The sequence below is a fragment of the Rhinichthys klamathensis genome, unplaced genomic scaffold (assembly GCF_029890125.1).
Source record: "Rhinichthys klamathensis goyatoka isolate OS25496 unplaced genomic scaffold, OSU_Roscu_1.1 h1tg000165l_1, whole genome shotgun sequence".
Classification (NCBI taxonomy): Eukaryota; Metazoa; Chordata; class Actinopteri; order Cypriniformes; family Leuciscidae; genus Rhinichthys; species Rhinichthys klamathensis.
The window spans coordinates 4,261,883-4,274,171 of NW_026606697.1; the positions used below are offsets into that span (position 1 = coordinate 4,261,883).

A 12,289-nucleotide genomic window follows, 5' to 3' on the forward strand; every position below is an offset into this window, starting at 1 on the left:
CAAACTTGACATGAGACAGATGTGAAAAAAGGAAAATGATAAAATATAAACGTATTTATTTATTTTGAATATCTGAATGTTTATGTCTTTCTATATCCGTTATTTTGTCTATATCCCTATTGTTTAGTCACCAGACAAAGTTGTCAACATACAGTATATACACATTAGAGTCAGAAGCAATTTGTTTTCTGTATACAGTAAACCACATTTTAAAATACATGAAACAATTCACAGTGTATAGAACATGACATTTCTTTATATACATATATATACATACACACACACACACACATATATATATATATTAAAGTTATTATAAAAATAATATATATAACATTCTTTTTGTAGCATTATGTTTAGAGATTGTAAACCGCGCAAAAACACCCACGAGCCCATAAATGCAGCTATAAAAACAAGCATGGAAAAGTTCGGAAAAGGTGTGCAAAAAGTTTTCTCGTTCCATGAATATTTTTGGAGTGTATTTCTATCGAGCTATATTAATGGTGTTGACACTTATGTCATCCGCTGGCCTCTGGATACACCGCTGGCTCCACATACAAGGTAATCAGATCCAACCATCCTGTCACAGTAAAGTCAGTTGATTGCTTCTCTTATCTTCACAATACATTCATCGATAACACATCACTGTTGTCTTAGGAAGAGCAGTTTACTGGCAACCATAGCAAAATGCGTAATAAGCGAGGTCGAAGTCCATTCAAAACAAGGGAAGTGGAGCCTGGATTCATCATTCATTAACAGATAAAACAGACAGCAGGAGTTTGGTCTTCCTTGCATAGACATTGTCCAGTCAGTGTAAGTTTCGAGTGCACCCTGAGTCCATCCTGATTTACTGGATATTCACAGTCATCAGAAATGGTTATTTCGGCTTGTGTGGCACATTGTTCGTGGATGGTGTGTCAGGTTCAAGTCTTATCCTGCTTTCTATGATTTCATCAGTGGGGACATACAGTCTGACAGCTGCAGGACTCTGGTGGTGGAAGAGATTGAATCCAGAATATTAATATAATCATAATATTTTGGTAGCACCTAATCTTACAGTCCTGCTAGCCCTAAACCTAACCTTAACCCATGTAGTGACCTTATATCACCCAGTATTTTCTTTCATAAGTACACTGAAAGTACACATACGTGCATGTAATGTAAAATAAATGCAACCAATATTTTTTTTTTTACAGGCGAATGTGTAAATCTGAGAGAAACGAATGAAAACTTGCAGCACAATTTACCCGTAGATCCTCTGTGGTTCTGATGTTGTTGCTGAGCATGTCCTTAAAGAGGAGCGTTGGCTCTGGGATTTTTGGGAATATGATGTCTTTATGTCTGAAGTAAGAGAAACAAGTTCGGATTTCAGTTCATTCCAGGCCTCAGTAATCAATACTCAGTCATTCAGTTCTTAAAACATGATAATATGCAATAATATTGTTTCATATTTGATATTTTCAAATCAAAGAGCAGAACAATGAAAATCATATTCATCACCTTCTGAGCAGCACAAGAGAGACTATCAGGCAACAGGAAACTATGAGCGGGATTATAATGACAGCCAGCAACACAGGCAGGTTCGGGTCACTGTTCTCCCCTACGAGAGCACAGAGAAAAACTTTCATTTGCAGGATGTGAAGCAATTGACCCTACACACACTACCGTTCAAAGGTTTGGGGTCAGTATGAGCTTTCCACAGAAATATGAAACAACACACCAGTGAAGTATGTACGAAAAGTATGATTTCTGAACGATCATGTGACACTGAAGACTGGAGGAATGATGCTCAAAATTCAGCTTTCTGGTTTTCTGAAGATACAGGTATTTTAAATTATAATAACATTTCACTGTATTTTTGATTAAATACAGTACATGCAGCCTTGGTGAGCAGAAGAGACTACTTTCAAAAACATTCAATTAATTTTGCAGACCCCAAACGGAACAGTAGAGTATTCATTATTCATGTAAATAAAGTGGACTTTTAAAGGGTTAGTTCACCCAAAAATGAAAATGCTGTCAGTAATTACTCTCCCTCATGTTGTTCAACCCCGTAAGACTTTCGTTCATCTTCGGAACACATATTAAGATATTTTTGATTAAATCTGAGAGCTGGATCACTCCTCCATAGGCTTCTTAAGGGATCGAAACTGGCCGGGCCAAAAGTTATGAAAGACATCGTTAAAATAGTCCGAGTGACTACAGTGGCTCAATCTTAAGTTTATCAAGCGACGAGAATACTTTTTGTGAGCAAAAAACAAACAAAAATAACGACTTTATTCAACTAATCATTTCCTTCTCTGTTCGGCCGTGATATTTCACGTAGTGAAACTGCGCAAAGCTTCTTGGTTGTACGTCACGCATCACACACATGACCAGCGTCGGCCAATAGTGAGCCTACGTGTGACGTGCAACCAAGAAGCTTTGCGCAATATCACTACGTGAAATATCACGGCCGTACAGAGAAGGAAATGATTAGTTGAATAAAGTCGTTATTTTTGTTTGTTTTTTTGCGCACAAAAAGTATTCTCGTCGCTTGATAAACTTAAGATTGAGCCACTGTAGTCACTCAGACTATTTTAACGATGTCTTTCATAACTTTTGGGCCGGCCAGTTTCGATCCCTGAAGAAGCCAACGGAGGAGTGATCCAGCTCTCAGATTTAATCAAAAATATCTTAATTTGTGTTCCGAAGATGAACGAAAGTCTTACGGGGTTGGAACAACATGAGGGTGAGTAATTACTGACAGCATTTTCATTTTTGGGTGAACTAACCCTTTAATATAAAAACGCGAAAGCCTAAATTAAATCTGTCCATCATAAAGCGATCGAGTCTCTTCTTTATTTGTGTTCCGAAGATAAACTAAAGTCTTACGGGTTTGGAACGACATGACAAAACGTTATATAATAAATGACAGAATTTTCCTTTTTTGGGTGAACTATCCCTTTGAAACTGACAATCTAAAGAAAGAGTGATGATCATTGTTGATTATGATATTTGGTCCAGACGTACCATATTCCACCTCGTCACTCGGATCACTCTCCCCTGATCCACAATCGTTTGAGAAGAGGACCTGCACACTGGCCTTGTACCTGCAGGCGGCGTCATAATCCACTTGATTATTCATTTTGCCGATTTGCCAGTTTACGATTTTCTCTTTCTGTAAACACAATAGAAATATATTGGATCAAAAAATATTTTGTTTAACATGACATTATGTGCTCCACAATAATAGCTCTGCTGAAATAATGCTTGAAATGTGACTCGGCATGTACTGCATTGTTTAAATAAACACTTTCATTTTCCATTTCTGCTATAGTCTTAAGCATCAGAAGAGTTTTTGTATTGAAAGTTGTAGTGAGAATGGAGAGAATCTGATCCTGTATTATTAAACATGAAAGTACAGAAAAGGGTTTACCTTATTGCACTTGCTGTATGTGTACTCGTAAATGTAGCAGATTTGATCAAACTCTTTTGAATCTGATTCATATGTTTCAAATTGGAGGTACTGCCCTTCTCTACGGATTTTCAGCTGAGGTTTGTTTGGTTTCACTGCAAAATAAGCCAAAAAAAGAACAAGAGACTATTCATTAGTGTATGTGTATGTTTCTTTAAGCAAACAGAGAAGCAACTGGCATTAGAAAAACTGGAAAACGTAGCTCATATTCTCGAATGCAGTTATTGCAGATTAAAATAAAGGTTGGACTCAATGTAGCACCACACATCAACGTGATCAATGTTAAAAATAGTTTGCTGTTGTGAAAATGACAACTCTCGATATTCATAGTTTTCAGTCATGTGACTGGCTCGAAGATCATCTGGAGGGCAAAACATCCATAAAACTGCAGCATAAACCCAAATATTTAGATCACCTCTCAAAAGAAGAAAAACTAAAATATGTGAACAACAGTTTTGGGAACTTCTTGTGATCCATTTGGACATTGTGAAACACTTCATGTGAAAAACACTTAAAGTGCCTTAATGTACTAAAACAGTGATATTAAAAGACCACTTATTGATGATGCATATATATAGGTGAGCAGAGAGAATATGCACGCAATACACTAAACGCATGAGTGTTTTCTTTATAATAATTATCTTAGGAAAACATATTCTGGGTTCATCTGCTTGCCAGTGCATAGAATGCATCATCAATAAAGCGCATCTTGAATTTAGTCTTTTAATATCACTTAGAACTTATAAAAAAAGATCTTGCAGGCAATGGAGGAAAGCCTTGTTTTGCCCTCCAGGTGGGCGTTCCTATGTGAGTGTGACGTCAGGTGAAAACCATGAATAACGTGCCATAATTGAGTAGCCAATTCTGTGAAAAGGTGCATCTTTACCGCATTGTGTTGGATATTTCCCCTCGATTGTGTTGTTTACAGGAATACCATTGTGAGTCCCATTGAACAGATAGTATATTTCCATAATTTCCTTGAGTTTCTCATTGTGTATGACACATTCTCCAGTCTTCATCGTCTCATCAGGTACACACTTTATTATTGACTCATTCACAGGTGACCTGAAACACACAAGTTTACAACCGATTCATGGATGCAAGGAACTTAAATGAGAAGTAAAAAAACAATGGTAAGACAACCAGAAAATTGCATACCAGTAATAAAAACTGAGGTCTTGGACAACATCAGTAGGTTTCCAAATGAACTTCATCCTGTTGTGGGAATATTCGCAGTTGTGTTCGGTCACCAGCCTCACTGAAATAAATGTGCACATCTCAACATTAGATTGCAAAAGGGAAACATTTGGAATATGAATTTCATCCGTGGATTATGGAAGAGGTGAATCTTAATGGTTGAGTTATCTATCACCCAAAAGCCAGTATTAGTTTTCCTACACTGTTTATAGGCTTGCAGCCTCCATGTTACAGTTACTAAGTGCCTAATGCTGTGAGATTTTATGGTAGTTTTATCTTAAAAATAAAATAACCTGAACCCGATTGATCAAGGCATGCGACTGTTCTGACTTGTCGATTTTCAGCATAAATTTGTCATCTTGCATCAAAATCCTGTCTATTCATTGTATGCATTTGAAGTTGGGTTTTAATGTACCCAAGTATACCTAAAATAAAAAGAGTTTAATATACAGGTTTCTGGCTCTTAATTTCTTTTTATTAATTAACCACTTGTAAACTTGTGTTCTCCGTTCTTTTTTATAAATATAGGATTATATTCTATATTCATTGAGTCGAATCAGGAATCGAAATCGAATTTAGAATTGAAATCGGATCGAGAATCGAAATCGAATCGAATTGGAACATCTGAATCGATACCCATGTATTACAGATGCCATTATTCCTAAAAACCAGAAGAACTAACGATAAAAGTCAAATGTGCTGCTATTCACCTGATATTCAGCCTATTTGTGGTCGACCAATATATGGGGATTTTTTACGGCGCAAAATTGCCAAAATACAGTCTATGTCACATCACACAATTTAATTTAAAGATAGTTAATAGCACACGCTACAGCAATAATGCACTGGCTGTGTGCACTTGAAATTCCATTTTCTCACTATTTTCATCCAGTTTAGAGTAAATATAACTTATATTAGACTTAAAGGGATAGTTAACCCAAATTTTTTAATTCTGTCATAATTTATTCACCGTCATGTCACTCCAAACCTGTAAGATATTAGATTCGTCATCTTCGGAACACAAATTAATTTTTTTTAAATGGAATTTTAGAGCTTTCTGTTGACAGCCTACGCAACTACCACTTTCAAGCCCCGGAAAGGCAGGAAAGGACTTTGCTTTTCATTCATTTCCAATCTGTATCCATTAATTCCATAACGCATAATAAAATAAACATAGGCCTACTATACACACTATACTGTACATTCCAAAATAGGATACCATAAATACTGTAAGATAAACATGAACTAATTGAACTACTTCAACCACAAGACTGAATCAACTAATAAACATACTGCTCATGATCATAATTGAGTCCACTGCTAATGAATCAATATTGAATGATTAAAAAGGACATAGAGGTGTTTTCCATCAGAGAGTTGGCTATGGTGGCGGCGAGTACCTGGAGGTGGAGGTAAGATAATGTGCACCGGTTGACTTTGGCCTCGGTCTCCACAGTTTTCAGCGTTTGTCGAAACACTGATACACAGTCCATTCTCATTGGAGACATTCACTTTATGGCCCAGTTGTGAGACTTTCCAGGTCTTGGAACTATCTAGGTCTTTCTTGGAACAGTCCTGTTGGTGAAAGTGGATTTTAGCGTTAATTACTGACGTAAAATACAGCATGTTTGTACTTGTGTCCCTTTTGTGTTGCTGTGTTTGTGCATTACTCCATACTATTAAGAGTCACTTGTTTCACATGAAAGCATTTATTCATTTCCCAACAGTAAAATAAATTCCTTTATAAACACTTAAAAGAAATGTCCTCTTTACTAGGCACATTGTAAAGTGTGTAAACAACACATAAGATGGTTATATAAAATGTGTGAAATATATTTCAGGAACTTTTTGTGTTTAAATTCAATTGCATGTTGAACAAGCAGTGCCTGCAGGGCCTGCAGCTCCAACTACACAAGAGCATAACCAAGAGTATTACATCATGTAGTTAGACAAACTACACGACTTCATTTGCATTTTCTAATGGTATGACTTACATCAATGTGAAAATAATTGTAATAACTTGATTTTTCTAATTAAATGTATAGCCTTTGTCAAGCTTTACAGTGCCATACTCTTTACTAACCTGACTGGCTCTCCAGAAGGAAGTGAATTTTCAGAAGGATGTTTAACTCTGAAACTTCCTACCATAAATCAAAACCGGATAAGCTTTTTCATTTTATTTTGGCTGATCTCTATTCTTGACTTGTGCACAAACTGCATTGCTGTCATTTCTCAAAATGTAATTTATGTGTAAATATTATGAAACTGGATGTTAACCCGAGGCAAGGGACAAATTTCGAAGACGGATGCAAAGAAGAGAACATACAGAGAAAATACTGAATAAGGCACAACAAGCTCACTGTTTGCGATGATGCCCGAAACAAAATTTATACTGAGTTGGGGGTGGGAGTTTATATGAATGTATCTCGAAAGGGAACGGACTGTCTTTAGAAAAGTTTCAAAGGCATTTTCTTTTCACCTCCCGTATAGACTCAGCCAAAGACTGATGTCAACTGTTTTCTTTTTACCCGTGACAACAACTTAAAAGTAGCCCAATTCTGCTGGGAATCCGCAGACTTGGCAACATTGGCTTAAGGCACACAAAATGGGAAGCACTTTTCAACCATTTTGATCAACCAACCAAATGGGAACCAATTTGGTTGGTTGATTCAACCAATCAAATGATGATGACAAGTCGTCATTTGGTTGGTTGAATTCTATAGGATTTCCAGGAGACGTGTGGCCGTCTTAAAGCCAAACCCCCTCATGGAAGAAGAAAGCCGTCGTGTTTACAACTGTGACAATGAGCGCGTATCAGGATCAACTAAAGGCTGGATTTAAAAAGTATGTGAACTTTGTTTGGATTGTGATTAAATGTAGTGGTTGCCTCTAATTTCTAATGGCTACAGATATTTTTGTTTAAGGTCAGTTTGACCTGTAAAACAGCTAATAAACGACAAATAAATGTGCTTAAACACTGGTAACCGGTATCGGACAATTTGCTTGCAAAAACAAAATCGGAATCGGAAAATGAAAAATGATGATCAATGTTTCTGTAACGGAGACAAGCTAGTAAGAGCCGACTGATGCTAGAGACTGCAGTCTTTAATGCTCTTGTTAGCGTGCCCGTCTCCCATGCTGGAGCAGGACTGGTTACAGGAGGGTGTGTGTAACAGAGCAATTTACTAAGAGCTGTGCATGTAAACCTCACTCCCCTGGCGTCAAGAGGTGTGCTAGAGACTGCGGTCTCCCATGCCGGAGACAACAGTTCGAATCCCGCTCGGAGCGAGTCGAGTAAGACCGGTTGCATCAATACAAACTAGATCAACCCACACCATTATCTGACATCTGGTGAAAGCTTGGTGCTAGCTGTAACCTTGCATTTGTTTACAATTGCTCCAACATGTACACATTTCTATTAGTTAACATTTTCTTTGTGTGAAAATCATCCCAAGAAAGGAAGTACTAAGGGTAAGTTGCTCACTGAGGGTTTTATCTGGCATGCTACCGCCACCACAGAACACAATGACAGGCGTGGGGTTCTTATGAAATTAGTTATTTTAGTACTTGGCAGAATTGACTATACTGTAGATTAAGAAGGTCTTTATGTCCATTACATTTCCTGTACCACAACAATCGACAGGGACCACAAGAGGAAATTAAAGGGCTTTAAGGCAAAGGGTTGCGAGGGTTAGGCCTACAGGGTAAATGAAAAATGAAACTTAACATGTAGTATACGGGGAAATGACAAACACAATGTGGACTTTGAATGTAGATTAGATCTGATCTGATTTAGTTTTATTGACTTAAATTCCAGTTCAGCGTTTGTTCTGTGCCTCTTGTTTAATTGCGTGAAAAACTGTCCTGTGTGTCAGGATCACATGTGCTAATCCGATCTATCCTGTTTTGACTCAAGAATACTCATAAAACTGAGTGAAATGTGTGACAACGAAGCCATTTTCTTCATTGCTAACTGTTACTGTTTACCATTAAACCCTAATCCCAACCCTTCACTTAATTATAAGCTTATCTCTAAAATCAAGTCTTGACCCCAGGCCTGGAGTGGCCATCAGGAGAATCGGGAGAATTCCCGGTGGGCCGCTCATAAATTTGGGCAGGTAGTACCACCTCAACAAAGGCAGTTTCACACGGGACACGGAAAGAGGCACACAGCGGCAAATCGCGTACTCTGAGAGAAAAATGTTATCCGCATAGTCCTACCATGTACAGAACAGATAATAGTTGCAAAATAAAAGTTTAGATGCTAGGTTTATATATGTTTATTTTTGTTTGTTGTTTTGTTCCCCTGTCAAAACAACACAGTCTCATCCCAAGGCGTCATCTAACTGACGCTTCTGACCATGCGTCAACATGCCGACGCACACACCACCCCCCAAACGTCAACATGAGACGCTCATCCTCGGGCGTCATCAAATGCCGCGCACCCTTTAGCGTCAGTTAGATGACGCTTCCGTTATGGGTAGGTTTAGGTCTGGGGTAGGGGTAGGATTAGACCACTAGGAGGCGTCTCCTATTGACGCTCAAGGGGTACCCTGTGCGTCGGCATATTGACGCATGGCCAAACATGGTCTAAAGCGTCAGTTAGTTGAGGCCTTGGGTGTGAGACTGGGCTGGTCAAAATAATGAAAAACATTTTAAATTATCCGTCTGTTTTTAAAAGTATAAATAAGTGAACATTTTTTTGAGGCAATCAATCCTCCCTTACAAATAAAGAAGTCATCAAAACAATATCAAGGTTTTTATATAGCTGTGTAACATGACATTTTTATAGATGAGCATAGTCTAAGCCATATCAGTGTCTGATATTCATTTTAATTTATTTCGCTTTTTAATTTGTATGTGCAGTATTTTTCATCTGTGTCTATTAATAAGTTTGATTCTATGTGTTGCTTAAAAAGGTTAAGCTATTGGTTATTTTTTTTAAACTTGAAAAAAAAGAAAAGAAAAAAAAAGGTGTGTGTCTTGGCCATTAAAATCCCGGGATGAAAACGGGTCCCACCCGGCCCTGTTTGACCCTTAAACAGGCCTTCAAGGAGTCTCAGAAAGTGAGGACTGGCCAAAATGTCCTCGCTTCGATGGTCTAAAACTCAAACTGTTGTGTTTTCATGTTTTATAGGGACTTACCATAGACATTATGATTTTTATACTGTACTAACTGTATATTCTCTCCCCTGAACACCAAACCTACCCATCACATAAATATCTCTGCATTTTTAGATTTTCAAAAAAGAAATCAGTTAGTATGAATTATAAGCTGTTTTCCTCATGAGCACCATAAAATGTCATAAAAAACTCTTAAATCTTTAAATTAACTGATATACTTTCTCCAACAATAAAAAAATAAATGATGATAATAACAAAATAAAATAGAAAAAAATATCAATTTAATTGAATTTAATTTGATTGATTTTTTTTTTAAATATTATTGATCACTTAAACCGAAAAAGCTCTGACCACATAGCGATATATATAAAAAGTAGGCTACTGTATAATTTTACATAAATAGTTCACAGAGTTTCTATCGCGACTGTAGGCTATCTACCGAGGGGAAAGTCGTCTTTCAAGAGGTGTCTCACCTGCGATTTATACACCTGTACAGTGTAGTTCACTTTACAGTAAGGATCCAAATCCTCCGGCTCTTCCCATGTCAAACTAAGCCTGAAAGGTGTTTCCCATATGAAGTTCAGATTCTTCGGAGGAGGGAGATCTAAGATTTTAAGCAAAGAGGAACAATAGAAGGGGAAAAAGAGAGAAATATAAAATAAGAATAACAAATGAACAAACTACAACTCAAAGTATGCAAGTTCAGACGAGAATGTCTCTGACGTCACGGTTTCGGGAATTATACAGGATATCCCGCACGCGCTGTCATAGGAAAACTTAAGGGGGAAAGCGTTCCAAACACACACACACACTCACACACACAACAGCAGTAAACCCACCTGTGTTCTCAGACCCGACGAACATGACTGAGACAGAGAAGCATATCATCAGGGATATATTCCAAAATAGATACATCGTGTTGGCTGTTTGAGTAAAAATTGTAAAATCCAATGTGAAATCACGTAATCCCGTTTTGATATGTGCCAAACGCAATTTTTTTTACTGTAGGCTACTTGTGGTCGTAATCGTGCTCGACATAATACCCTAATTCAACAACAGTAAAGTAAAGTAAAGTAAAGTCACGTCCGCCAGCCTCTGGCTCGAAACAGAAGTGAGACTGGAGGTTCTTGGACTGACACTGTATGTCAGACTGAAGTGGGTGGAGTGTGTGTGTGTGTGTGACTCACTTCAGGACTTCAGGAATCACGTACACACTACTTCAGAGGTATGTTGCCTTGTTTATACGGATTTATCTGCTTCACGTCGAGTTAAATTATGAATAGCGTCCCTGTCGAACTATCAGAAAATGATACAATTACAGAATCGGTTTGTTCACACCAAAGCGCTCTCTCTCTCTCTCTCTCTCTCTCTCTCTCTCTCTCTCTCTCTCTCTCTCTCTCTCTCTCTCTCTCTCTCTCTCTCTCTCTCTAACACAAACAAATGTGCAAACAAACGCACGTTGTGTTTACATGTATGGGGACTTTGCATAGACAAAATTATTTTTATACTGTACAAACTGTATATTCTATTCTTTCCCCCATTTTTGCATTTTCAAAAAACATTAGGCCTACTTATGATTTATAAGCTATTTTCCTCATGGGGACCAAAAATATTCCCCACAAGGGTAATATCCCGGAGATTGTCATCTTTGTGGGAACATTTTGTCCCCATAATGTAGTTTTTGCCAGGACACACAGACAGACAGAAGACACGGTGACGAGGCTTCCAGTGCAACGGGATCAAATAAATAAATAAATAGAGATGAGTAGGCTAAATTTGGTTTGTGTTTACAGTATAACAGTCTACCCAGTAGGCTACCCACATATGACTAAATAAATACATGCAAATATAAATAAATGTAAATAATAGTAACTTTCAGGGTAAGGCAAGGAGTTAATTTTTTTTAACGAACTTTCTCAATAATTGATTTTTGTTGATTTTAACCAAAAAATTATCTGAACTCCAGCTTTAAATCAATCAAAAAATAAAGGTCAGAAAGGGATCTTAAATAGTCAACACTGCTGAGCTTTCGATTGCACTGACACTTCCCGTTAGAATGAAAGAAAAAGAATCCTGATAGAAAGTTTAAAATCGTAAAGAAATTTAGCTTGAAATGGAGTAAATGAAGGAATTGGTTAATACCATTTAAAGTTGCCATTGTTCTTTGTACATTTCTGAAACTGTAAACTCTGCATCGACGCGAGGTTATTCATGTTTAAACCACAACATAAAAGTAACTTATTAACGCTTTAATTTTCAACCATTCATTAAAAATCATTGACAAACATAACAGTTTTCATGACAAGAACTCGTTGTCATCATATGCAATTTCTCCAACTGTACACAACATTTGTAGGCCAATAGCAATTTTCGGTAACGCTTTAGATTACAGCCCGGAAAGTACTGTTACAGTGTAACTTTTGGTAATTATAGTGTATGATGTACTTACATGTAAGTATAAGGGAACAATATGTAAAGTTTGGCGAATAAAGGGGTAACAACCAGGAGAAT

The 12,289-nt window shown here is 37.4% G+C and overlaps 1 protein-coding gene across 1 annotated transcript; it reads right to left on the reverse strand.

Moving 5' to 3' along the window:
- Nucleotides 1–319: 319 nt before the first annotated feature.
- On the reverse strand, nucleotides 320–10,847 carry il13ra1 (interleukin 13 receptor, alpha 1). Its single transcript, XM_056259285.1, has 10 exons — nucleotides 10,618–10,847; nucleotides 10,252–10,382; nucleotides 6,055–6,229; nucleotides 4,616–4,715; nucleotides 4,344–4,522; nucleotides 3,419–3,552; nucleotides 3,013–3,160; nucleotides 1,501–1,600; nucleotides 1,248–1,341; nucleotides 320–988 (listed from the first exon to the last, which is right to left on the reverse strand). The coding sequence occupies exons 1-10, from the start codon at nucleotides 10,691–10,693 to the stop codon at nucleotides 878–880; spliced, it is 1,248 nt and encodes a 415-aa protein (XP_056115260.1). The 5' UTR covers nucleotides 10,694–10,847; the 3' UTR covers nucleotides 320–877.
- Between the last annotated feature and the right edge of the window lie 1,442 nt (nucleotides 10,848–12,289).

Coding starts and splice junctions, on each gene's coding strand:
- il13ra1 (XM_056259285.1), bottom strand. CDS start 10,693: ATGTATCTATTTTGGAATATATCCCTGATGATATGCTTCTCTGTCTCA. Junction 4,523..4,615: donor GACCTCAGTTTTTATTACTG/GTATGCAATTTT, acceptor TGTGTGTTTCAG/GTCACCTGTGAATGAGTCAA. Junction 989..1,247: donor GAACCACAGAGGATCTACGG/GTAAATTGTGCT, acceptor TTCCACCACCAG/AGTCCTGCAGCTGTCAGACT.